At 39.8% G+C, this 27,157-nt stretch overlaps 1 protein-coding gene across 4 annotated transcripts in view; it reads left to right on the forward strand.

The window, feature by feature from the left end:
* LOC124161245 (ATP-dependent RNA helicase DDX3X) overlaps positions 1-27,157 on the forward strand; it is a 54,435-nt gene that overhangs the window by 3,843 nt on the left and 23,435 nt on the right. For 3 of the 4 annotated variants that reach the window (XM_046537523.1, XM_046537524.1, XM_046537525.1), the window contains exons 3-10: positions 4,057-4,134; positions 8,497-8,677; positions 14,602-14,959; positions 15,510-15,587; positions 15,675-15,809; positions 16,454-16,578; positions 16,889-17,014; positions 24,784-24,928. In XM_046537523.1, the coding sequence (XP_046393479.1) occupies positions 4,057-4,134; positions 8,497-8,677; positions 14,602-14,959; positions 15,510-15,587; positions 15,675-15,809; positions 16,454-16,578; positions 16,889-17,014; positions 24,784-24,928 (1,226 nt within the window). The remainder of the gene's footprint in view (positions 1-4,056; positions 4,135-8,496; positions 8,678-14,601; positions 14,960-15,509; positions 15,588-15,674; positions 15,810-16,453; positions 16,579-16,888; positions 17,015-24,783; positions 24,929-27,157) is intronic. The other variant, XM_046537526.1, reaches the window with a different exon arrangement.

Consider the following 27,157-nt stretch of genomic DNA (forward strand, 5'->3'; position numbering starts at 1 on the left):
AAGACGTAGTTATCAATGAACTTTCCATATAGTGTGATTTCATTGCCAGACAAAGCAGAGAAGAGCATCAATGGCTTTAAACTTGCTGAGGGTTTTTTTTTTAATTCCTCAGAGAATTTTTGAAATGGCATTCTATTTTTAATTTTGTAAATGCAAAAGATAGAAAGTTGCCTCAATATAAATTTATATTAATGCGTAAATATTTTCATTGTGATAAATTTTACCTAAAAAATTTGTCTCACGACAGCATCAGGTCCGAATCGTCAATTAATGGGCCCTTTCACTTCTGCCTGAAGATGAACCTATTTGGAGTGAGATTTCTCGAGTGTCCAATCAATACGGCTGTATTGTTTTTAAGGAATTCAGGGAAATACTATGGAGCGTGAAACTGGTTGAGGAAATCTGGAATCTCATCAATGGCATCAGGAAAAATTTTCCATGACTAGCAAATCAAAATAACTAACATACCAGGCTGGCAGGCATCCCTCTTTTAACAGGAGGAGGAGTTGGAAATTAATTAATTCCACCTGTTAGGTAAACTCAATAGACTGCATTGCATAGAATTGTTTATTGCCGAATATTGATATTCTTACTTCTTAGTATAAATTCTTATAGAAACTTTGACAGCAATGTGAGCTACTCTTAATAATATTTAAGAAATCTGTTTTTTATTCCCGTGGCAAACTTGAATCACTGGTGAAGTTGGTGGGGATAGGCTGAATTGAGGGAAAATGATATGCAATCATGAAAAGGAGAGTGGGAAAAGCTAGGGGCGTGAAGATTTTTGTCTAGGAATTAGGATTTGTGAGTCATGAAGTAATCCTGTCATGATAGTTGGTGTAATTTCTCTTATCGTTTGCATAGAATTTTTTGTGAGCAATTGAATCGTTAAGTGTTCTTGAAGTATCTAGTCATAAATTGTACAGTTTTTCTGTTCAACCTCATAAACACCAACTCTCGCCTTGCATGCAAAGTCATCATTTACCAGCAAGTTTGTCATTTAGAGTATCTTTTAGCAGTAAAATTTGTTTTAGAAGGAATACTCTCCCTTGGGTGTTGCATATAAAGCTTGCAAGCCCTTGGGTATGAGCACATGGAATAATTTTTGTGTATGTCAGCTACATAGTGTGTCTAAAACATGTTGAATAAGATTTAAGAGCTTCATCTTCTTATATGTATTTAAACATTATGCCTTGATGTCTTTAAAGCTTTTTTTTATAAATATGTAGATATTGAAATGGTTGAAATCAGAATTGTCTTCTTTTTAGATGGACCTACTGTTGGCGTCAAAATGATGTGCCGCTGTACTTAGCAAATTTATATCTGGACTTTAGTGCATGCTATACTAATGAACAATATGTCACTTTAAAGGAAATTTTATTCTCAATTCTAATTTCTTTTTTACTTTATAAAAAATTAAAAAATGTAGACACGCGAGTGCAATAAATGACTCCGCGCACCATAAAATTAGCCGTTTTGTCAACTTCATGAAATTTTTAACTCAACCTAGGGAAAACTACTACGTCTACAGCATTCATCTTCCACAATATGTTGCAAACATTAATGTAGAAAAATAAAATGGCCTTTGCGTATTTTTAAAACGCATATTTTGTTGTAAAATAACGAAAATGTTTAAACACTATCTAGTCTTACAGTTTACCCCGAAACAAATAATAAAATCGACAGAAACACTTCTGAATTTATTTGCAATTTTTCTATGATCCGAAAATACATGATTTTTATGCAGTATAGATTATTTATGGGCATTAAAAAAATACGCAGGAGCGAACGAATGCTGCGTTGCCACGTTTTGCTCGCTAAACATTACTTCCTGGTAACCAGGACTGGCCTGGTGCGGCCCCGTTTGGCAACATGTCATTAATAGAAGTTATTGACATTCACAAATATAAATAATATTATAGATTATGGATCATAGAAAAATTGCAAATAAATTAAGAAGTGTTTCTATCAATTTTATTTTTTCTTTCGGGGTAAACTGTAGGACTAGATAGTATTTAAACATTTTCGTTATTTTACAATAAAATATACGTTTAAAAAATAAGCAAAAGCCATTTTATTAATCTACATTAATTGTTGCAACTTATTGTGAAAGATTAATGTTGTAGACGTAGTAGTTTTCCCTGGGTTGAGTTACAAAGTTCATGAAGTTGACAAAACGGCTAATTTCACGGTGCGCGAAGTCATTTATTGCACTCGCGTGTCTACATTTATGAATTTTTTTATAATACAAAAATTAAATAAGAATTGAGAATAAAATTTCCTGTAACATGACGTATTATTCATTAGTATGGCATGCGCTGAAGTCTAGATATAAATTTGCAAAGTAGAGCGGCACATCATTTTGACGCCGACAGTAGTCATTTTTTGCTATATCCAGCAATTATCTGGACTGCCAGAAAATTTTAATTCAAGTGAAATGTAACAAAATATTTGTTCAGGTGTGGTATCGAGACTAGGTAAAATTAGTGTGGAATTGATGAAAACATCCAAATAATATTGCAACTAAAGGATATACTATTGCTCCATACTTAAATTTTTTGAAGTATCCCATGATAAGTATAATTTATTTGTAAAATTTTAGGTTTTCCCGGCGTATAGATTGATGAAAAATTTCTCTGGAAATTACCATTGAAACGTTGGGAGAATTAACCCAATACCACACCCGGTGGGAATACCGAGAAATTTTTCATCATTATAATTTATTTCATTGTGATTGTGATAAATGCCTTCAGGCATGTATTCAAACATGCACGCTGTGTAGATTTTCTAACATATTGATAATTTGAGGAAATTTTATGAAGGTAACGTGTAATTTAGTCTTGGTAAATGAGTAAGTAATCTTGATGTGACTTCAGGCCTCGGAAAAATTACGTGTTTTTTCCATTTATTTTAGTGGTTACACTAGTGCCAATTTTCACACACAATGGGAAAGCTGGTAAAAGTACCTAATCAATATGCTTTTTGGATTTGAATGTGAAAGAAAAGGAGTTTTCTATCACACAAAAAGTGTTCTTTCTCCTGTGGTTAGCCTCTTTGCTACAGAGCATTGGCTTCTAGCATCGTAAGACTTGTTTTAATGGTGTATTGTTGTGAATTGTTTAGGTTAGCAGTTTTACTATCATAGATTACCTATTTAATGTGTCAACTTTTAATTTTTGCAATCTGGAAGATTGCATTTTTAAGTATAGCTAACATTTAAAGTATTTTTAGTAGATGTATGTTATTATTATATATTATGTAACAACAATTTCACCAGCAAGAAGAGGCTATTATGGGAGTGTCATTATCTGTAGTTAAAGGCATTATTTGAGTTCTATATCTGTATGTTAGTATACTTATTACTAGGTGTATCGTTACCACTAAGGGAGTGACTTGAGTCTTCATTGTTAAATTCTGGTTCAATACACCTGGGACATGTGGCATTAGCCAACTTCTAACTTCTCTGCCTAGAAGGAACATATTTATTTTGAGTTTATGGAACATACTGAAGAAGTAGTGACTATTGCATATGTAGCAGACTTAGATTTATATTCTATCTTCTGATTGAAATTGGTATTACATATTGTAAACATGTACGTAAGAGTTTTTTCTGTTAATTCCATAGAAAATTTTGTTGGTTTTGATTTGAATGGGGAACAGGTCAGCCAAGATGTGCCCATTAGTCATTTGAGGTTTTCGAGTCATGTTGTAATCATAAGTCCTGAATTGGATTGCTCCATTAAATGTTTCAGTCATGAATTCATCTTCCCATCAGTAGCTGCAATGTATTGTATTTCTTTCTGCTTTTTCTTAGTTATCTTGCTGCAGATTTAATGGATAGTTTTATGTTTACTTCTATTAGTTTCTTAAAATCACTGTTACTGAGCCTCACTTTTTATCAGGGTTGTTCATTGATAAATATGGCTTCTGATCTTTTGTTCCTGGTGGTATATAAATATAAAACAACAGGTCCAGTGATAAATGTGATAGGAAAAGGTTTTGCTTATTTTAATATTTTAATTTTATAGTAACGTAAATTTTTCTGTCTTGGTGCAGAATATCGTGCAGAGGGCCAAGAGTTTGGTGTGTATGATAATCGGGATCAAAACTACCGAAGCTATAATTACTCGAGAGGTAATTGAGACATTAATTTAAATAGTAATAACTATGGAATGCTGTTTAAGTATTTAAGTCATGCATTTATGGCTGGCTTTTTTCTTTATATCAGTATTTTCATTATTACATGCCAAAGTTAATAGTATGCTTTTTCATTCCGTTAACATTATCAATTTATTTTTTATGTTAATTTGCTGCATGGGCCTGCTTCCTTCACTTTTGCTTTTATTTGTGAATCTACTTCCAGATATCCCATGACCTTGCTAATGCTTATGGATTGAAATTAATTCCGTATTAATTTCCTAACCACCTTACTTAGTTATTAGTCCAATTTATCCTTGGCAATATTTTGAAGTGGATCATTAATATTTCGGATGGAGTTGTAATTAACGTTTTTCTAAAATTATGTCGGAGATATTGATCCATATTCTCGTGAAGTGATGCCATTTGTGTGCATTTTGATATGGCATTTTATATCGTTATGTTGCCCTGAATTGAATTATGGTATAGTTTAAACCAGACATCAGAAACCGCGAGCAAAATACGTTCGTTCTGTCTTTCTGGAAATTTGCTAAAACTTCTTGCGAGTTTGGGTGTTTTAATAGCTACTTCTATATCATATCAGTAGATATATTACCTCTGCCCTCAATTTTTTTATTGACAGTGTTATGCATTCAATTTCTGCATGATCTGCGTTGACGAGTTAAAAATATGAGGAAATTGACTCATTCATATTAGTGAAGGCATGTGTAATACATGTCAGTGAGATGAATCTCAAGCACTGTGTGCTTAAGTTTTGGCACTGCATTATTTCTTAAAGTTTCTGCCGAAAAGAGAAGCGCAAGAATGTTAACTATGTATTTGTGGGAATGGCGTTCTTTAAAATTGCTTGTTTTTATTTTTGTCCTAGATTGACACTAGAATATGGCTATTTAGGGATAGTTTGTTATATTCTCAGTTAGGAGGTATAGGATTTTTTTTTCATTACAATTCACTCCTGTGCTTTGGTTTATTGCTTGCATGCTCTTGTGTTAACTTTGTTCATATAGCATTGTACTGATAACTTCATTGGTCTGATGTTGACTGACTAAAATTCTTGGTCACTGGTCATGTTTGCAGAAAATGGTTTAAAATGTTTTTGGATGAGGGTCTTATCCTATTCTGTTTAATAAAATTGTCATCTATTCTTTTCATCAATTCTAAAGTGGTGAAAGGCTGTTGTGATTGGTGGAAGTTGATAACGAAATTATTGCTGCTAATCATAAAATTAGAACTGCTAGAAATGTCTAACTTTATATGTGGGGTGTGTTCCATTGTGTATTAGATTGATGGAAATGCAGTATCATGTGACGAACATTATTTAAGGCAATTAATTAGAACAGCCTTAAGCTGTGTAGAAGGAGGATTTTAAGTAAAATCCCTGCTTCCTTTTTTGTTTTTAATCAATAGCGTCTTTCATATTTTTTGTTTTAATGTGTCAGTTGTCAGTTAAAATCAACAATATTTTAAATAATACATGGTTAAAAATTGAATTTTTGTCAATAGTGCTATTTTTTTGTGAAAGTGCCTACAGATTTATATTGTGCTCAGTTCCTTAAATGAGGAATGAATCTAATTAATGAACGTGAGGATTGAGAATTGAGTGATTAACCTGCTGAAATATTGTCTGGGAAAACTTAGTGGATTTGTTTTGGCATGCTTGGGCATAATTCAAGGCCTGTTATCAGTTGTAAATGATCTTTTCTTTATTCAGCAGTTTTAGTGGTAATGTGAACTATGCTTTATTTTGCTTAAAGTTTATCTTTTGGTTGTACCATTCTGGTAATGGGTCATCCCTTGATTGTGATTGATATGCTGCATTTGTTTTTTTTAGCTTTGTGGGAATTTTTTTCATGTTCACATGTGATTTTCTTCTGTGCGACACATTGGACCCTATACCTATCAGTACACAGATGGGAAGTGAAGGAGCAAAAAATGATACTAAATGTCTTGTCTTCTACTCAATTTTGTTATTATTTGTCACATTTTCTGTGCAATACTGAAAACACTCAATCTCTCAGTGCTTAGGTGCTCAAGGTTAGTTTGGAAATGAGAAGGTGTAGCTCACCTTTTACTAGGTCATAATTGTGTGAATTTCATACAGTAAAGGTAGGAGAGGTTATTCTTTTCCCTGGGCAGCCTCACACTTCAAGAAATTTTTGCATAGGGGCAACCATGGACTTAAGCACAGGATTTAAACCCAAGACTCTCATAGTCTGAAGTCAAATGCTATGGCATCCAGACCTCCCACCCCACTTATCCCTCCCCTCCCCGAAATATGAAAATTCATGAATTTACAAAAAGGCTTCTTTTCTCTGAAGTTTTTTCGAGTATGCAAAACGTTAAAATTAGTTAAAAATCCTTTACATAGTACCCTGTTTTTCAAAAATATTCCCCCTTGGTTTTGGACAGCCTCCCTTCCCCCCCACAAAATTCCTGGCTACCCTACTGCCTGTGCCCTCTAATTTTGCCAGAAAGATTTTCTCAAACACTGTTGTACTAATAAAATATGCGTAGGCTGGACGCCGTCTGTTATCCTTCTGGTGAACTACAACAGCAAACTGCAGGGCATAAGGTATTGAAATGAAGTTGAGTTGTTTCTTAGCCGTATCTTTTCTTATCTAGAGTTCACTTATCAATTCTGTTATTATATCCTCGTTATTTTTCATTGCAAGGTATCACGATTCACAGTTAGAATTAACATACATAGCTGCAAAGTGCATGTAAAAAGTTAGTACTGCCCATGCCAAAGTTTCATGTGCTAGTTTTACCATTCATTCAAATTCCACCAAACCCCATGCTAATTTTTGTGAATATTTCACCAGATTCCCTGCTATTTTTTTTCTAAGAATATCACCATTGATGGATGGGTACTGTATTCTCACGCTAAGTGTTCCATACAGATACTTTATTACTAAATTATTCTATGATCCTGTCACTATAGACAACAGAAAATTCCTTATTCTACCTTTCAACCTTTTCAAAATAAAAGATTAGAAGAAAGGTAGAGATTACTGCCTGCTTCTCTTGACTTGTTGATGTCATTATGTCTGAGTATGTATGACATTATGGTACATTTACTGCTTCAGGGAGAACATTTGAGGTTAGGAACTACAAACAACACAAGGCCTAGTAGCAGAGTAGCAGCTGCTACACGCTTAGGTTGAGTAATTGATATCATCAACTTACCTTTTTTAAGCGTTAATGGCATTTTTTTTGCCATAAATAGCTCAAAGTAGCTGGCATGTATAACATGGAAAATGTATGGTTCTGTTTATTTTTTGTTCTCTATCACAATCGACTATGAAACATAATAGATGAAGGAGCCTATCGTAGTTTGTGTTCTTAAAGATCAGGAATTATGGCAGAAGTTTAAAGATTTAAATGTGTCAGTGGAAGACAGGGAATCTCATCTTTGGAATTTTTTCATGGCAGACAATTGAATGTAACCACTGCACTTTTGGCTGGCTCAGTGCATGAGACTGAAATAGATTTACCTTTGGGGTTAAATTAATTTGAAATACAATTCACTCATTGGTTCAGGAGAATTTAGGTTCTATAATTTTTTAGATGCTTTTTTCATACTATTATTATGTTTGTATAATAAGACATTGAAATATTTCCACTGAGTTTTATTATGACACTACATGTTTTGTCGTTACAGACAACATTAAGAACTTCCAACATCATATAAGATATCATTATATTATTGATTTTTCCATATCTATTTTCCGTACTATTGATTATAGCTAATTTCTTCTGTAACTTATTGAAGGCAATAAGTTACAGAAGAAAATTCCTTTGCTCCATGCTGAGGCCTATATGGATTATTCTGATGAAGTTGTTTGTATTTCATGACGAAAGAGCAATACTTGATGGGCTCTAGAAGCACTGAAGCCATCCTATAATGTAGCCCTTTTGAAATCAAAACATTTGGTCCAAATATTGCACAAAATCCTGAAGTAGTGTTATAAATTTGTATGTATGTATGTACATAATTTCAAACCTGGGGTATGAATCGCAGTGAAATTTACATCAATTGCCATGGTGAAAAATTCATGGGCCAGGAAATAAACCTCAGGCTTATGGCTTTCCAGTCCTCGGCTTCAAACACTACATTGCCTGAATAAATTTATTCATGGTAATTGACCATAACACCATGGGTTTTGGTTAAGTTACATGTAGAAAATATTTTTTTACCCCTCTGCTTATAATTTGCTTGCTCATATACATGATAGGCACTGGGTCCTGTGTGTCAAAAGAGGTACAAATTAAAAGTACAAATTTTTTTACATCTGGTTTTGGTCAATTTTTAACACTGCAAGCCCTTTCATTGTTAAGGAAACCAAGGACGTGGAGGAGATTATGGTAACAACTACCCGCAAAAGAAGGCCTATGCTGACCCAGCTGGTGAATGGCCCAATGTGGGAGAATCGCAGGCACCGGCGTATGATCAGCGTTCCCCACCCCCTCCAATCAATGGGGTGGATAGATGGGGTGGAGACCGTGATGGATACCGAAGGTGGGTCTTTTGTAATATTTGGTGATGTCTTTCCCCCAACAGGGTGTCCAGGAGAATTGGGAATTAAGGGTGAATTTTTAGTCCCTTGAATTATGCAAGAATTAATTATTAATAAATTTTTGATCCAACCTGGAATTTTCCTTATCGCCTAATATTTTTAGCATTCAACAAGTTATTATGACTGGTTATTATGTGAAGCAAGTTGCCCCCTACTGGCTGAATGATTCATTCACTCATCAATGCACAGCCTAAAGTACTGGAGATATAGCCATGGATACAGATAAATAGGGGGGCCTGTTTGACTCAAATCAGGCTGAGGGGTGTTAGGTGACAATAGCAGTTTTCTCGTAAAGCCATATATGTGAAAGAAGTACCCATATGATGAGTTGAGATAGCTTTATTTATGCTCAGAAACTAACCAACGGAAAGTTATTTAATCTTTTAAAATTTTATTCCCGAACCACCGAGTACAGCTCGTATTGGCCATTTTACATCAGGGTGTTTAACAATTACACATGCATAAACAACCATGCCTTGGATAGGGGAAACTACCCAGGCGGGACTCGAACCCGCGACCTCTTGTTTGCCATGCAAGGATTTCACCCCACCCCCTTTTCAACTTTGTGGTTGGATAAAAAAATATCAAAATGCTATCTTTTTTAATTTTTATGATTGATGGAATGATGCTTCAAGCTGGCTTACGCAAAAATTTGAAGAAAATAAATGGTGGCCTTTTTTTTTAGGTATTAATTGTTTAATAATTTCTAATTTTTATTTTTTAAATATGTCCTCATTGTTAACCCTTTCCTGCCGGTGCGTACAATTGGGAAATATTTTCCGTGTTACAAGTAGCATGAGAATATTTTAAACCCCTCTGTATGGAGCTCCTTTCGGGGTGGAGTTACGCTGGTATTTTCGTCCCTCAGATTTGTGATCCAGCTCAACGGTGCCCGTCCCTTATTCCAGCGGCCACTGGACTACACCCTCTAACCCAACCATTGCAGGAATCCACGGTCAACTTACTGCATTACCAGTGTTCTTTCTACCAAACATTGTATTTGATTTTCAATAATTTACTCTTCTAAAAGAATAACCAACAGTTTTTTAAGCATTGTGAAATTTTAAACGGGATTGTAGCCTTAATAACAACTAAGTTAGTAAATTAAAGGCAAAAAGTTTGCAAGTGCATTAATTTTAATGCTAAAAGTTTGTTTAAAAATTGATTACGCAAGGGAAAAAAGGAAGAATTCATTTCAAAATATAGAATAATTGTAGTATGCAGCAAAATATATCATTGAAAAAATTATTGACAGTATGCCCACTTCGCAATGGTTTCCTGTGGTGAGGATGATGGTAAATGAGTGGAGGGTCGGGCTTCGTTGCCGAGGAGTGGTCCCAAGGACTCGCTAAGCAGGGTCTCAGGCCAGGCCTGAATGCATCAGACAATTGCTACCTCAGCGGTCACTTCCCTTCCCTCGGTTGGCCAGAGCCGACGTAAGGTCATTTACGTTGGAAAATCTGAGATAGCTATACCTGACGTCAGGTCTTCCTGTATGAAAATGCCCGTCGGCTCCACCAGATGTCCAGTGCAAACGGGTTAATTACCATGTCAAATTACATAAAAATTGTGTCAAAATGTTGACTTATGCGTTTTTTTTAAACGAATGAGAAATGATTTTTGACGTCGTTCTTACCTTATGATGCTAACTTTTGACGCCCACATGAAAGGCATTGATTTTCCATGGTTGAAAATTAGTACCAATTTGTCGCGGCTCCAGCGACACTCTCGGTTGCGAGGGAGACCTGGGATCGGGTGATCATGGCGTTTAGTAAAGGAAAGGCCGGGATAGGAATTTTAAAACACCCGGAGGTGCGTTTATTAGTATCAGAAGGTTACAGGGGGGGTCTGTAAGGACGAGCGAGGTCCGCGGCTGCTGCTTCCGCGTGGCTGGGTCCGGCTCTGTCCGGAACTGCCTCTCTGGGAATCTCCGTGGATCCGCGACAGCTCTGGCGTTCCGGCGTTGGCGGCGGGTCCAGGCGCTACGGCGGGGTCATGGGCCTCGTCCTCCGTCTGCTTCCGCGGGTGATGACCTCAGGCGGGCGGCGGTGTCCGGGGAGAGGACCCTCTGGGACAGCGTGCGCGCTCCTCGCGGAGGGTGCGAGTGCGGCGCCGGTCCACCCGCAGTTTACGGGGCATCCGGCAGAGTGCGGCGCCGGTCCACCCGCAGTTTACGGGGCATCCGGCCGATTGAGGGCCTGTGGTAGGAACTATGAGGATATGCTCGCTCTTAGTCCTAGCTTCGGCCTCCTCAACCCCGACTGACTTCCATGGTCCGGGCAGCGTCTTTTATATCCAACCCTGGCCTCCCTCCGTCCAATGAGGGTGCTCCGCTTGGTCACGAGGTGACGCGTTCGCTGTGCAGGTGTGCGGTCGGGGTGTGAGGGCAGGTGTGAGACCAGGTGTGCGTTTAGACGCGGGAGTGGGGGAATCGCGTGGTGTGAGGGGAAGGCAGCGGGCTGGAGTGGGGAAGGTGAGGAGATGAGGGGAGCGTTCCGGTGGAGTGGGGAGGGTCACGTGGTGACGCGTTCTTCACCGGGGGCGCGTGTTTCAAGTGGGTTTTGCCCATGTTCCAATGCAGCACAACAATCCACCCCTCCCCTGATGGCGCAAAACCCGCGAGAAGAAACACTGTGGGGGCATTGTGGCCGTATAGTGTCGGTCCATAGAATATCCTTGGTTGGCACTGTGCACTTGGCATCGCTGCCGGGGGAAGGTTTCTTCCTGTGTGGATGTGGTGGGCTCTGTGGGTTGTGGACGTGGAGTGAGCTACTCTTCGCTCGCTGTCCTCCTTTCTTGCAGGCCCAATTCATGCAGCTCTGTACGTGTTTGCGGACGTCGGAGAGTGCTGCTCGCCAATGATACCCTTGAGTTAGGGCCGTGTAGGTCGCCTTGATTCCAGGGTGTCCTTCCAATGGCGTATCGTGGTAGCGTTGGAGAAATTCTTTTCGTAAAGCTAGCGGGACCCATAGCCTCCAAGGTCCTTTTTGGCCGGGCCGGGACCACAGATGATCGATATCGTCCTTGTACTTCTTAAGGAATCGTTTCTGTGTTCTTGTCCTTGAGGGTGTCTGCTGGGCATTCAGTAGCTTCTCCCTGATGACTGCGACCTCTGGATCTTCTTGTTGCGCTTGCTGGACTCTTTCGTATAAATCCGCGTGCTGTGTCACGACACGGATAGATGGTGGGACCATCCTGTCCATATCCAGAGTCAGAGCGTCTTTTGATGTCCAGGCTGCAGTGACTCGGCCCGTATTGCCGAAGGAGATTGTCCGATGTGAGTAGTCTATGACGGCGTTAGCGCTTTGAAGCCAGGGGTGTCCCAGGATGAGATCCTCCTCCATGTCCCGTGTGATGTGCAACGTTACTGGTAGATGCAATTTTTGGACGGTGACTATGGTCTGCAGGTTCCCCGTTGTTAGGAACGTATCTCCCTTTACCGTTCGTAGTGTGGTGTGTTCACCTTTGACTAATTTCTGGAAGGCCACTGGCAGGCAACGTTCAGCTATTAGGTTCACTCCGGCTCCTGAATCGATGAGGGCGTGGAGTACTTCGCCGCCAAGCTCCACCTGGATTCTGGGGGTGTTAATAGCTGCTCCATCAGGTTGTGTGGCCCCTATAGACGGGTGGGTGGGCCGGAAGAGATTTTCTGCATTTCCGCCTGGTTTGCTGGGACAGTCTCGGTGCAGGTGGTATCCTGGACAGTGCTTGCATTTTGGTGGTCTCGAAGGTTGTGTGTAGGTGACATCTTCGGCCTGGTCGGCTTCAATGGCGCTGGCTAGCCGTATGAGCTCTTCAGTGCTCTGCGGTGGGCAGGCTCGGAACATCTGCTTGATCCTTGGGAGGAGTTGTTCCGTCAGCGTGGGTAAGAAAGTTTCCTTATCTCCATCTGGGAACAGCCTCCGAAACAGCTGGATCTTCCGAAGGATAAAAATCTCAGCGCTCTCCTTCGGTGTCTGCATGCTTCCAAATAGTTTTGCCTGTATCTGGGCCCTCCGTGCTGCTGAGTCAAACCTTCCCTTCAGCCTTTGCTTGAATTCGTACCATGTGAAAGCGAATTCCCGGTACGGTGTCCACCACCTTCTTGCATCCTCTTGGAGTTGTTGCTCCGCTCTAAAGACCCACCATGATGTGGGTATCTGGTCCTCGTGGAACCTTGTCTCCATGCCTCGCAGGAACGTCTCCGGATCTTCTGCTTCTCCTCCGGAGAACTCCGGCCACGGGGGACGGTAGGCTGGCTCCGGCACAGCCCGAGGAGTGCTGTTCTGCGGTTGGCGTTGACTGCATCTTCCGCATATGAACTGCAGCCCTTCAATGTCCCTCGCTTCGTCCCTCCAGCCAAGGCAGAGGTGATGAAACCATCGTTGGCAGCTGGCACAGGAAATCAGGTGCTCCCCTACTCTGGTGCATGATGAAGCCTCGCATTGATCCCTTGTGCGGGTGCGAGATGGGTTGGGCGCCACCGAGTTTTGCTGAAGCTCTCTCGGAAGAGCTATGGTAGGTGTAACGGGCGCTCCATCGATGGGTTGTACATCCATGGTGGAGGCGTTGATTTGCCAGGCGTTGTCAGTCGGGGGATCCTGTGGGTCCCGGCTGCTATCCATGCTGCCGGTCGATGTCCCCGTAAGTTGGGCGCCAATTGTCGCGGCTCCAGCGACACTCTCGGTTGCGAGGGAGACCTGGGATCGGGTGATCATGGCGTTTAGTAAAGGAAAGGCCGGGATAGGAATTTTAAAACACCCGGAGGTGCGTTTATTAGTATCAGAAGGTTACAGGGGGGGTCTGTAAGGACGAGCGAGGTCCGCGGCTGCTGCTTCCGCGTGGCTGGGTCCGGCTCTGTCCGGAACTGCCTCTCTGGGAATCTCCGTGGATCCGCGACAGCTCTGGCGTTCCGGCGTTGGCGGCGGGTCCAGGCGCTACGGCGGGGTCATGGGCCTCGTCCTCCGTCTGCTTCCGCGGGTGATGACCTCAGGCGGGCGGCGGTGTCCGGGGAGAGGACCCTCTGGGACAGCGTGCGCGCTCCTCGCGGAGGGTGCGAGTGCGGCGCCGGTCCACCCGCAGTTTACGGGGCATCCGGCAGAGTGCGGCGCCGGTCCACCCGCAGTTTACGGGGCATCCGGCCGATTGAGGGCCTGTGGTAGGAACTATGAGGATATGCTCGCTCTTAGTCCTAGCTTCGGCCTCCTCAACCCCGACTGACTTCCATGGTCCGGGCAGCGTCTTTTATATCCAACCCTGGCCTCCCTCCGTCCAATGAGGGTGCTCCGCTTGGTCACGAGGTGACGCGTTCGCTGTGCAGGTGTGCGGTCGGGGTGTGAGGGCAGGTGTGAGACCAGGTGTGCGTTTAGACGCGGGAGTGGGGGAATCGCGTGGTGTGAGGGGAAGGCAGCGGGCTGGAGTGGGGAAGGTGAGGAGATGAGGGGAGCGTTCCGGTGGAGTGGGGAGGGTCACGTGGTGACGCGTTCTTCACCGGGGGCGCGTGTTTCAAGTGGGTTTTGCCCATGTTCCAATGCAGCACAACAAATTTGCCAAAAAAAGAATTCTGAAATTGATGCATTTGTTTAAATTTTCAGTACATTTCGTTTCATCTGATTATTTTAATTTTAGATCCATGTTTATCCATTTTTCTTCTGCATGAAAAGGCAGTAATTAATCGTAACAAAAAGGTGTGAACACGCATTCAAATCGTATAAATAAAAAAATGCCTAGGCCAATAACCATGGCAAACAGTAAGTCATTATTTTAATAATTTAGTCTTGTAGAATAAAAAGTGGAAATTCAGTGTGTACCGTTCGCAAATTGTGTGTCTTCAGCAAATTATATCTTGAAATTTTTGCCAATAGTTGCTCTTCTTTACTTTTTGTAGGGATGGCTGGAGTGGTGGCAATGGCGGTGGAAACGGCGGAGGCCGCTCAAGCGGTGGTCGCTGGAATGACCCAATGCCACGAGGTGGCAACGGAGGCGGGGGAGGAGGGCGCTGGGCTGATAATTCCCCATTGCCCCGCAATGATCGTTGGACTGAACCACCGCCTAGGAGCACCCGCTGGAAGGAGGGTGGTGGATCTGGAGGAGGTGGATACAATGATTGGCTCACGCCGACTGCTAGGGACGAGCGCCTGGAGGTGGAACTCTTTGGCACTGGAAACACGGGGATCAACTTCAACAAGTATGAAGACATCCCTGTGGAGGCAACAGGAGAGGATGTGCCCCCACATATCACCAGTGTAAGCGATACACAGTTTTCCACTACATCTCATTGGCTTTAGCCAGGATTAAGTTTGACAACTATCGGGAAAATGAGAAAAATTGGCATGTAGGGAAAATGGGAGAATGTTTTCCGAAGTCTATGCTCTGAAATCAAACAATTATATTCAATTTTGATGTAATATTTGACAAAACCTGACATCCATAGTTTTATTGCTGTAAATAATGTATTTCAGAAAATTGGAAACAGCAATTTTAGTGGATTAAATTCCCTCTGGTTTCCAGTTGGGTGAGAGAATTGTGACCATTCAGTGGAGAGTGAGAATTCTCCCACTTGGCAGGAAACCCAAACGTAATCACAGTTAGTTGGGAAAGCACCAGATTGAAAATTCAAGTGGTGCATGTTGTTGTTGTTTTTTTTAAGCATTAGGCGTTTGTTTGATTTTTCATGCCAATTGTGCTTTCACCCAGGTTTACTAAACTGGTTGCCTTAGGCAGATTTTCCCCTTTCTTCACAGTAAGGTATTTTTTATTATTCATTGTTGCATTTGTTTTTTTATTATCTTTCAGTTTGAGGATATTAAGATGACGGAGATAATTCAAAACAACATTGTGTTGGCTAGATATGATAAGCCCACTCCTGTACAGGTAGGTTATGCTGATTTTTTTATATTGAATTTTACTTCCTCAGTTCACAGACTTCTATGATTTAGCTGCTTATGATTTCCTTTTCAGAAATATGCAATACCTATTATAATGGGCCGCCGTGATCTTATGGCTTGTGCTCAAACTGGCAGTGGAAAAACTGCGGCCTTCCTTGTGCCAATTCTGAACCAGATGTATGAAAATGGACCATCACCAAATGCCAGGGTGAGTATTGGCATTGTATTTCTGAGCGTCTATGTCCGGCTCCCTTTGCCGTTCATTACAGATCCTTCATTTTACGAAAAGTATAATGGGCTATTTTGTCAGCTTACAATCCTATTTTATTATAGCATGGATGCAATAAGCTTCCACTGTATTTACTTTTGTTTATTTTTACTTATTTGCATCAGGACTATTGTACTTAGGAATTTTTTCTAAAATACCTCGTTCGAAATATCCTTAAGGGGACACACACCTCAAGGTCAACAAGTCTTTTGTTGTGATGGATGAATTGCATGGTATTTTTGCTGTTAACTTGAAAATCTCTCGTTGTATAGAGTGGACTATGGTCAAATATTAGCTCTATCCTAAATTTTAATTTCAACTCTTTATTTTCTCCTAATCAAATATTTTTACATCTGTGGAACACAAATTTTGACAAAGGTCAACTCCATGCCCTGAAAATTTCAAAATAATTGTGTAAGCTGTGGAGGAGTATTGCCTTACCATAAAAGACTAATGACTCAAGAATGACTTCTCCCAAGAATTTTAAATTAATTTACCATGAATAGAAATACATTGAGCTCAATTTTTTCCCCTTATAATTTACATCATGTCCTATTTGATTATTTGTTTCTTTATATTTACAGTCCTACCCAAGAAGGAAGCAGTATCCTCATGCTTTAATATTGGCCCCAACTCGTGAGCTTGCTACTCAGATCTGGGAAGAGGCACGCAAATTTGCATATCGTTCCAGGCTGAGGCCTTGTGTTGTGTAAGGACATTTCCTGTTTTTTTTTTTTATAGAAAATATTTTTCGCTAGGGATATTGAGTTGGGTAATTTTACTGTATTCAGCCAATTATATTAATTGGTAAAATTCCATACTAATGTCATGAATGCCAAATTTTGCACCTCTAAAATAACTTTTTAAACTTGAACATGTCTAGGTGGGAGTATAGTATTTGTTGCTTGTCGTATGAAACTTCTTTTGTAAGACGTTTTTAACTTGTGTTTTGCTAGGCAAGTAGTGTTGTTAACGATTGTTTGAAAAAATAAAATATTCATGTTTTTTTTTTCAAATAGATACGGCGGTGCCAATGTGATGGAACAGGCTCGTGAGCTAGAGCGTGGTTGCCATTTGCTTGTGGCTACTCCAGGAAGACTGGTTGATATGATTGACCGAGGAAAAATTGGACTTGACCAGTGCAAGTACGTAAATTTTTGTTTAATCTGATTATAAATAGAGTCATTCTGCTTTGTCTGAATTTAGAGTTTATGTATTCTAGGCCATATGGGATTATTATTAGCAATTAACATTATAATTCCATTAAAATGTCAGTCCAAATTTACTCATCATAGTTAATTTTATTTCCCACTTTTTAGCCGTTCTCTGAAAATTGTTTTCCGACCTTTGTGAGGAGCACATTAAATTGATGAATTATTTTGTTGTATGTGACACCTTTCAATAACTTCAAATTAAATTTTTAATTCATAGAGGGTTGCTCTAACCATCACAGTAGACACTCTTTATTACAAAGTTCACAGGACTGAAAAACTGGAGGTTTGCAATGACGAAGTTTGTATGAATGTTTCTTTTAGGAATCGTCGAAAAAAACATAGCTGGTCAAAGTTGTCTCTTCAATCTCCCGTACGATGCACTGCAAAATAGCTTCAGAGTAAAATGTATAATATTTGCAATTATGTGCAAATATACAAAAACAAGACACCAACAACAACATTCGTTTCATTTTCTCGGTAGAAGAATGCGGCATGGTGCAATCAAGAGTTGATATCATCCCGAATATAGTTAATACTGAATATATGAACGTGCACTCCTTTAGACCTTGCTCGAAAGTTGATAAACCTATTCAAGGCATCAAGGAGTACGGTTATCCTGCAGAATATAGCACTGCATCACGATGGTGCATTAACTCACGGTTGTGACGAACTGATCTAGCTGGCTGTGCGACACAGCCAGAACCGAAAAAAATCGCTGTGGAAAGGAAGAATGGGCTGAACAGTTCCTGGCTTCACACTGAATTCAATGATACTTCATGCAGATTTTGCCCAAAGTGCGAGTTCCTATACGCCACACCGCATTGCATCGGTCATCTCGAAAGACATGAAATTTGTAATTACGGGCATGCTTGAATATTTTGGAATGTTTGTGTTCTGAAAGTTATTAAATCGAATGGGCATAGGAAGGGGACTAAATGTACCTATTTAAGAGAGGTAATGAGTGGGTCACCGTGATACCACAGGAATGAAGCTTATTATATGATGTTGCGTTGATACTGAAGTATCTACTGCTGAAGAAAGAACTATAAGTGATGCTCTTGGGCACTAAGCACGAGGAGAACTTGAACGTAGCGTAATGATTATTATGTGGCATAGTGTATAAAAATGCTGTTGGTGTGTTATAAAATGCCATTAGTTATTGTACAAACACCGTTGCTTATCCAGAGAACTTTGCAATCAAGTCCACTAAGTAACCCGCGGGACCAGAACTGAGATTTGTAATTTCCCAATAATGAAAATTTCGTAAAAACGTTTCTTATACTGTAGATTTGATAGGCCTTTTCGTCGGGACCATAGATTTACTTGATAATAATGAGAACTTCGTAATACAGTTGTTCTTATTAACGAGTGTCTTCTGTACATACTCTTTAAACCTAAAAATTGGCATGTCCTCAATATTTTTCAGCATCTTGTGATTAAAATTTTGTCTTCTCTGGAAAACCTTAGTCAACCGAAGTCAGAATTCTGCTGTTAATAATTATTGGAAGTGATTTTGCTTGCCTTGCATGTTTTACAACTTCTAATCCTTGATTTTTGGGGAAGTTAGTATTTCTTGAATTTGACTTTTGTAAATACTTTAAGCCTGAATCATCTGATCAGTTATTCTGTTCCTTGGATTATTTGATGGCTCCAATTATTGCTCAAGTGACTGCTTATAAATTATTGTTGTGATCATTTTCAAGTTTAACTTTTGCTTTCGCTGTCTCCAAGCGTTCCTCTTCTATCACAGAAAATTTCGTTTTGCCAAGCAGAGCCCTAAGATTGCAGAGAGTGGTGGGAGTGCCATTCCTGTCCATCAAGAGATGAAACCTAACATTAAACATTTTAGGGAAAGCCAAAACTGATCAAGTCTCTGAATTATACTGTAGAGGGGCAGGAGTAGTCGTGTGAATGAGGCTTTTGAGTTATCACTTCAAGAATTTTTATTTTGACTGAAAAATGTCCTATTATGATAAGTTCCTCTTTACATCCACCTTCTTAAAAGTCAAATTTTTTTGAAGGTCAGCAAAAAAGAGAAAATTAATTGACATGAGTTCTGAGTTACTGCAAATCACTCAGTGGATTGCGTATCAGACTCATGTTACAAACCTTGATAAGTGAGGCTCGAATAACCTCATGAAATTTGTGAGTGAGAGGGAGGCAAGGAGTATTGTAAAGTTTCTTTTCTAAACTTGCCGATTTGCTTATGGTTGAGGTAACTGTAACCTGTCACTTTTTAATTTCGAGAAAATTAGCATTACTTCTTTGTCCAATCTTACATGAGGGGTTGTGAAGCCAAGGGGTACAAGTGTTTTTTTTCTCAACAGAGGTATGTAAAAATAATTGTTAAAGGAAATACACAAAAACTTGGTTGACAAATGATACAAGTGAGTCTCTGTTCTTTGCTGACATCGAGTGGAAAATCAAATGCACTACTAAACATTTAATTGATCTCTACCATGTTTGATTGAGTTTGTTTTCTTTACCTAATTTTTGTACCTATCTCTGTGTATAAAAAAGAAAGCACTTGTGCCCCTTGGCTTCTCACCCACTCACATGTCATTCTCTCATCGAACCTAAAGAATTGAATGAAATAAAATAACTACAGTAAAACCTCACCTTAATGAACTCCCGCTAAACGAAGAACTCCGTTCAACGAACAAATGCTATTGGTCCGGCCAATTGCCTATGTAAACACATTAGTGAAAAACCCCGATGAACGAACTCCTCTTTTACGAAAACTCCCGATCAACGAAATGAAATTTCGGCGCGATCGAGTGAAATTCACCTCCTAATAACCAATTTTTCCGGTTAAATTTTTATTTTCATATGAATAATTTAATATTCGTAGCGTTGGAGGGCAAATCAGAGACTTCCACTGAATAAGCCAATCAGAATCGTCATTATTAACCGTAAGCATAGCCTTCCGTCGTGTGTTTCCGCCGACCCCAAATCGCGGCTCGCGGCGAATTGCGAAAAATGTTAATGCTGACTTTCGTAAATAACTCAATGTCCCAATATTTACACGCTCAAAGATATGATATCTAGAGCTATGTACTTCGATCGCTTTCTTTTGACGGTTGTTTAAAGGCCTGGTTACACGGTACATGAGAATGTACAAGAAAATGTGAGAATGTCTGAATCTCAGAATGAACGCGAAAATGCACCGTGTAACCACGCAAAATGTAAGAATGTATGAATTTCTGAACGCCTGCTCTAATTTCGTTCAGACAATCATACAATTTGAACTCAGAGTCACCTGGTGGCAGACTACGAAAACGACACATTCATTTCATCTGGCTTGTATAGGCGACTTCTTTGTTTACGTACGGCCCCGATAGTTATTTCGATTTGATATGATCTTGCTTGACTTGGATATCTCACTCATTGGATATCGGTAGCGAAAGAATGGAACACAAGAATAGGGGATGGGTAAAAGGAATGATCAGATGGAAAGGCGCTGAATGTATGAACCGCGAGAATTGTCCAAGATTGAGATCCAAATGATCGTTAAAAGGTCATAAAAAAGGATGTGATAGGCAAAGAAATAAGATTCAAGTACCTACTATTTACGCTGTATTTACTCAAGTTCCTGTTTTTGAATCGAGACCGACTGCAAAACGAGTCGAAATTTTAGGTGTTGCGTTGACATGCAGCGAACGTTATGGGCATCGCAGTAATAAATATTGAATTTACCTTGCCAAAAGTCTCATATTTCTAGTATATTCCTGTAGCGTGCGCCGATTTACAGGAGAAGGATGGAGAGAAATCACGACACACTCTCTTTCAAGTCTAAAATTCAACTGCCTTTATTATGTCCTGTTTATTATATCACAAGGCTTAAGGGCACGAGAAATTTTGAAAATGTGCTTTTATTATGGAACACTACTATCCAACAAAATTTTAACAATATCGGCGAAAGACACTTCGTGAATATTCCTTGTTAGGGGTTCCTTGTGACGAGAGGCCGGCCGCCCATTACATTCCTTATTCTTCACCGTGGTTTAATCGTAATCAGTATTTATTCTCGTAAACAGCCACTTTCCTTATAATTTGATCCTACAATAGGTAGAATGATAGGTACATTTATAGAGTTGTTTACAAAGTGAAATAAGTAACTTGATTAAATCTTGCGGTAACCCTGATTTAAGAGTGTACTTACGTTGAGGATATCCTGTTGACAATATAGCTAATGCATTTGACTCCATTCTGTTGTATCATCAACCACTTATTCCTCTTATTTTTGTCCCTTCGAACACAAGCAAAAAACTTCTCCGGCGAGTAAATAGAGGTACTAGACGTCGGGGCACTTTATATGGTTTTATGGGATACACGATTTATATGGTTTTCACACGTTTTTCTATTGAAGGTCCATGCTGCAATATACTTACTGCATTAAACAAATTATGTAGGTGTGTAACTTAGATCACAATCTGCAATCAACTTATTTTAATTTAATCTTTCCAAAGCCCCCCAAACAATCGCCTTTATTTATTTCAACAACGCCTTGGCAACCCAATATATTCACAATCCGAAGTTTGACGTTAAAGCAGCAATCATATTCGCCAAATTTGCGTTTGAGTCCCTACATAGACCGTTTTTCTATCCACTTCCTCAGTCTGTCATCAGTGGATTCCAGGCCGTGATGTAACGCGCGTACGCTCAGTCACGTGTTTTCAAACAGTCGATGAAGATTATTTTTAAAGACTCATATCTCAGCTATAAAAAAATTATTCATCCGCGAAATTTTCGGCAAGTACCTTTGACGTAAGGATCTTATTATTCTAGTACTTTTAAAAAAGTTTGCATGTTCCCCATTGGTTTATATTTGAAGTTGAAATAATTTGTTGCGCATTTAAAAATGTACGAAAAAATGTCCGAAAAAATGTACCGTGTAACCACCTACTCGTGGATCTTGTCCATGAGAATGTACAAGAATCTGTTCAGAAAACCATTCAGAAAAATGTACAGATTCTTGTACATTCTAATGTACCGTGTAACCAGGCCTTAAGATACTTTACAGAATTACAAAGCGTAAATTCCGAGAAGCATTTTTTTTCACTCGCCGCCATCTTGGATAACTTCTTTAAAATTTAACTAAATTACGGAAGATACAATGTGCGCGCTAGAAGATGAAAGCCAAAATTTGCATCTCTTAATTATCTTTAATATATGACTCAGTAGTTACTCTTGTTTCATTCACATTGTTTATTTCAACATCATCTAAAAAATAGGAGAAACTTTTGCATTTGCCGCAATCTTGGATAAAAAATATTCGCACTTAAGACACGAAAGCCAACATTTCCCATTGATCTAGACGTTACTTGAATTGAGTGATTTATACTAAAGGTCAGTCTCTGTCTGTCTGCGATTGTAGCGATGTCCTAACGTGATGTGAAGCGGTGTTGATTTTCTCCTGAGAAAAAGGTTTGCGACGGCCGTCAATTGTTGCATGAAGAAGACGACACAGTCTAAATATGTCATGTTTAGACTGGGCCAATGGTGATGCCTCACCCCTGTGGTAGCAGCAAAAATCCACGAATGACAGCGGGATTAATTCAGCGGTGGTTGGCGGGAGTTGATGCACTCATGGGGAAAGTAGATTTCTTCCTCGATCGCTGCACGGGCCCAAACATAGGACTAACAATAAAAAATGTGCGTGTTATTTTCTTCCCCCCAACTGCAATAGCTAAGTTGCGACCTCTCGACCGAGGGGTCATTTCTGCGGCAAAGCGGCATTACCGTCGGATTTTAGTGGAGTTTTTGGTTTGTCGAATGGATGTAAGGGATCGGCAAAATTGAAGAGGACCATTTTGCAGGTAATGCAAGGGCTTTGCAAAGCTTGGAAGCGTGTCGCACCTGCCACCATATTTAGTTATTTTGCAAAAACCGGGTTTGCAGTCAACAGCATCATTATCGTGACTTATTTTACTTCAAGAACTCCTGCATGAGGCCTTCCAAGCTGTTTTCTTATCGGGAGTTGTCAATCCGGTTTGCAGTCAACTGCGACCACGCGATGGAGAGTGATGACGAAAGCTGTGAATCCTGGCAGGGTCTCTCAAAAGTCATGAATATTGAAGGGTCGTTTGATGAGTTCACTAGAATAGACTCAAATTTCGTAATCCGCGAAGCCAGCGAACTGAGGGTTGCAGAATATAATTTCTCGAAAACTCATTTTTCAAAATCGTGACGTATTTTACTTCGAGAACTCCTGCATAGGGCCTTTCAAGATGTTTTCTTATCGGCAGTTGTCTATCCGGAATGCGATGGAAATGATGCTAGTACAATGAATTATTTACGAAGCCCGCGACCGCAAATATTGCTATGGAGTATTCTGGATTCGACTACTATAAAGAAATGCTGCCACCCACTGAGCTTTAATGGGTCGACGAAAGTCGCACTCGCGCCGTTATGGTAGAGCGATCTTAATTTCATGATGAAGCTATAATTGGCGCTGTTACTTTAACTTTATATTAGTAATGGTCAAATCTATCGAATTCTTAATTTTTCAGTGTAAACTTCGCGAATACATGTACTCTATTTCAAATATTGAGAATAAAGGGATGGCCTCGCGCTCACCGCTACGTTGCATACATTTTTGAAAACCGATGAAAAAGCACGCGAAGTGATTGAATAATACGAACTGAGGCTTCCTAAATGTGGTCTATTGCCCGCGATTTGCATTGCAGCTGAAGAAATAAGCACTGTTTTGAAGTATGCGAAGGTAGAATGAAGATAACGCATGCAGACTTGCTTCAATTTCCGAGCCCCTAGAATGATGCAACGTGCGCATCACCTCCGGGGAACGAACTCCCGATCAACGAAACGGCAAAATTTCGGTCCCTTGAGTTTCGTTTAAGAGAGGTTTTACTGTATATTTTATTCCACACTTTAGTGTGGAAACAAAGTTATTTTATTTCATTCAATTATGAAGCAATTCCACAAAATAACGCCTGAGACCGTATCTTATAACCTAAAGAATGTTTCACATTTAACCGTGTTACATTGATGGTTAAAAGAATTAATAAGTAAGGAAGTTAAGTAATTGATTAAACTGCAGCAGTACTCCTGATTAATATGTGAACTAACTTGGTAACAAAGGGCCGGTTTTATGTCTGGTTAAGGTTATTCAGAGCATAAAAATCAGAGTTAAAGATATCTTCCACTTGAAGTCACCTGTTAAACTAACCGTTGTCCTGAACTACTTTTCACTGCTTTCACTTTAAAATACTTTTGAGTTAAGGTTTCTACCCAATCATGTTACAGTTTACGTTAACTAGACATAATAAAACCAGCCGTAAGAGAAAGTTGGCAACTTTTTCTCGGAAATCTATTAAGTAGGGAATTATATTATATCTGGAAAGTCCTATAAAGTCATGGAAATTTGTAAGTCAGTGAAAAATAGTCTTTGTTCCTAAATTGAAGTTATGTTCTTTCCTCACTATCACACACATTGCTAAATTTTTGACTTAAGAAATTCCTACCCATTACAAATTTTGCAAACAATTAATACTCCTCTATTGTTATTTGATAGATGTATCTTTTAAACACATATATAGTAGATGTTTGGGTTTCTGTGTTGCCAGAGAAATTTCGAAAATATCGCTTTTGATCCAGATGCCAACTCTTGTTTTTGCAGTTGCCAATGTGATGAGTTTATTAAATTAACGTATTCTATTCATCTCATCCTCTTTTTTTAGGTTTTTAGTCCTTGATGAAGCTGATCGTATGTTGGACATGGGTTTTGAGCCCCAAATTCGCCGCATTGTGCAGAAAGACACTATGCCTGCCACTGGGGATCGTCAGACCTTGATGTTCTCAGCTACATTTCCTAAAGAAATTCAGGTATGTGTGAAAGTGTCATTTTTGATTATTCCTTCAATATTTGAGTAATATGTAGGAAGTATGGGGTTAGGTTGAAATGATGGTTGCTCTTGGTGCGACGAACGAAATGGAAATTTTGCTCAAGGTTGATAACCTCTTTCAAGGGAGAAAAGTTTCTGGTTTTGGATCATATTGATGATTTTGCATTTCATGTTGTGTGCCTAAATTTTGAACGAGCTATCATATTTCTCCGAATATAGTCCCCCCCCCCCCCTAATTTTGAGGCCTCAGTTTCTGTAAAAAATTTAAAGCATTTTTTTGAAAAATAAGGGGGAACTATTTTTAGATATACAGTAAAACCTCACCTTAACGAACTCCCGCTAAACGAAGAACTCCGTTCAACGAACAAATGCTATTGGTCCGGCCAATTGCCTATGTAAACACATTAGTGAAAAACCCCGATGAACGAACTCCTCTTTTACGAAAACTCCCGATCAACGAAATGAAATTTCGGCGCGATCGAGTGAAATTCACCTCCCAATAACCAATTTTTCCGGTTAAATTTTTATTTTCATATGAATAATTTAATATTCGTAGCGTTGGAGGGCAAATCAGAGACTTCCACTGAATAAGCCAATCAGAATCGTCATTAACCATAGCCTTCCGTCGTGTGTTTCCGCCGACCTCAACTCGCGGCTCGCGGCGAATTGCGAAAAATGTTAATGCTGACTTTCGTAAATAACTCAATGTCCCAATATTTCCACGCTCAAAGATATGATATCTAGAGCTATGTACTTTGATCGCATTCTTTTGACGGTTGTTTAAGATAATTTACAGAATTACAACGCGTAAATTCCGAGAAGCATTTTTTTTAACTCGCCGCCATCTTGGATAACTTCTTTAAAATTTAACTAAATTACGGAAGATACAATGTGCGCGCTAGAAGATGAAAGCCAAAATTTGCACCTCTTAATTATCTTTAATATATGGCTCAGTAGTAATTCTCTTGTTTCATTCACATTGTTTATTTCAACATCATCTAAAAAATAGGAGAAACTTTTGCATTTGCCGCAATCTTGGATAAAAAATATTCGCACTTAAGACACGAAAGCCAACATTTCCCATTGATCTAGACGTTACTTGAATTGAGTGCTTTATACTAAAGGTCAGTCTCTGTCTGTCGGCGATTGTAGCGATGACCTAACGTGATGTGAAGCGGTGTTGATTTTCTCCTGAGAAAAAGGTTTGCGACGGCAGTCAATTATTGCATGAAGAAGACGACACAGTCTAAATCTGCCATGTTTAGACTGGGCCAATGGTGATGCCTCACCCCTGTGGTAGCAGCAAAAATCCATGAATGACAGCGGGATTAATTCAGCGGTGGTTGGCGGGAGTTGATGCACTCATGGGGAAAGTAGATTTCTTCCTCGATCGCTGCACGGGCCCAAACATAGGACTAACAATAAAAAATGTGCGTGTTATTTTCTTCCCCCCAACTGCAATAGCTAAGTTGCGACCTCTCGACCGAGGGGTCATTTCTGCGGCAAAGCGGCATTACCGTCGGATTTTAGTGGAGTTTTTGGTTTAACGAATGGATGTAAGGGATCGGCGAAATTGAAGAGGACCATTTTGCAGGTAATGCAAGGGCTTCGCAAAGCTTGGAAGCGTGTCGCACCTGTCACCATATTTAGTTATTTTGCAAAAACCGGGTTTGCAGTCAACAGCATCATTATCGTGACTTATTTTACTTCAAGAACTCCTGCATGAGGCCTTCCAAGCTATTTTCTTATCGGGAGTAGTCAATCCGGTTTGCAGTCAACTGCGACCACGCGATGGAGAGTGATGACGAAAGCTGTGAATCCTGGCAGGGTCTCTCAAAAGTCATGAATATTGAAGGGTCGTTTGATGAGTTCACTAGAATAGACTCAAATTTCGTAATCCGCGAAGCCAGCGAACTGAGGGTTGCAGAATATAATTTCTCGAAAACTCATTTTTCAAAATCGTGACGTATTTTACTTCGAGAACTCCTGCATAGGGCCTTTCAAGATGTTTTCTTATCGGCAGTTGTCTATCCGGAATGCGATGGAAATGATGCTAGTACAATGAATTATTTACGAAGCCCGCGACCGCAAATATTGCTATGGAGTATTCTGGATTCGACTACTATAAAGAAATGCTGCCACCCACTGAGCTTTAATGGGTCGACGAAAGTCGCACTCGCGCCGTTATGGTAGAGCGATCTTAATTTCA

This window comes from Ischnura elegans, chromosome 6 (assembly GCF_921293095.1).
Source record: "Ischnura elegans chromosome 6, ioIscEleg1.1, whole genome shotgun sequence".
Lineage (NCBI taxonomy): Eukaryota > Metazoa > Arthropoda > Insecta > Odonata > Coenagrionidae > Ischnura > Ischnura elegans.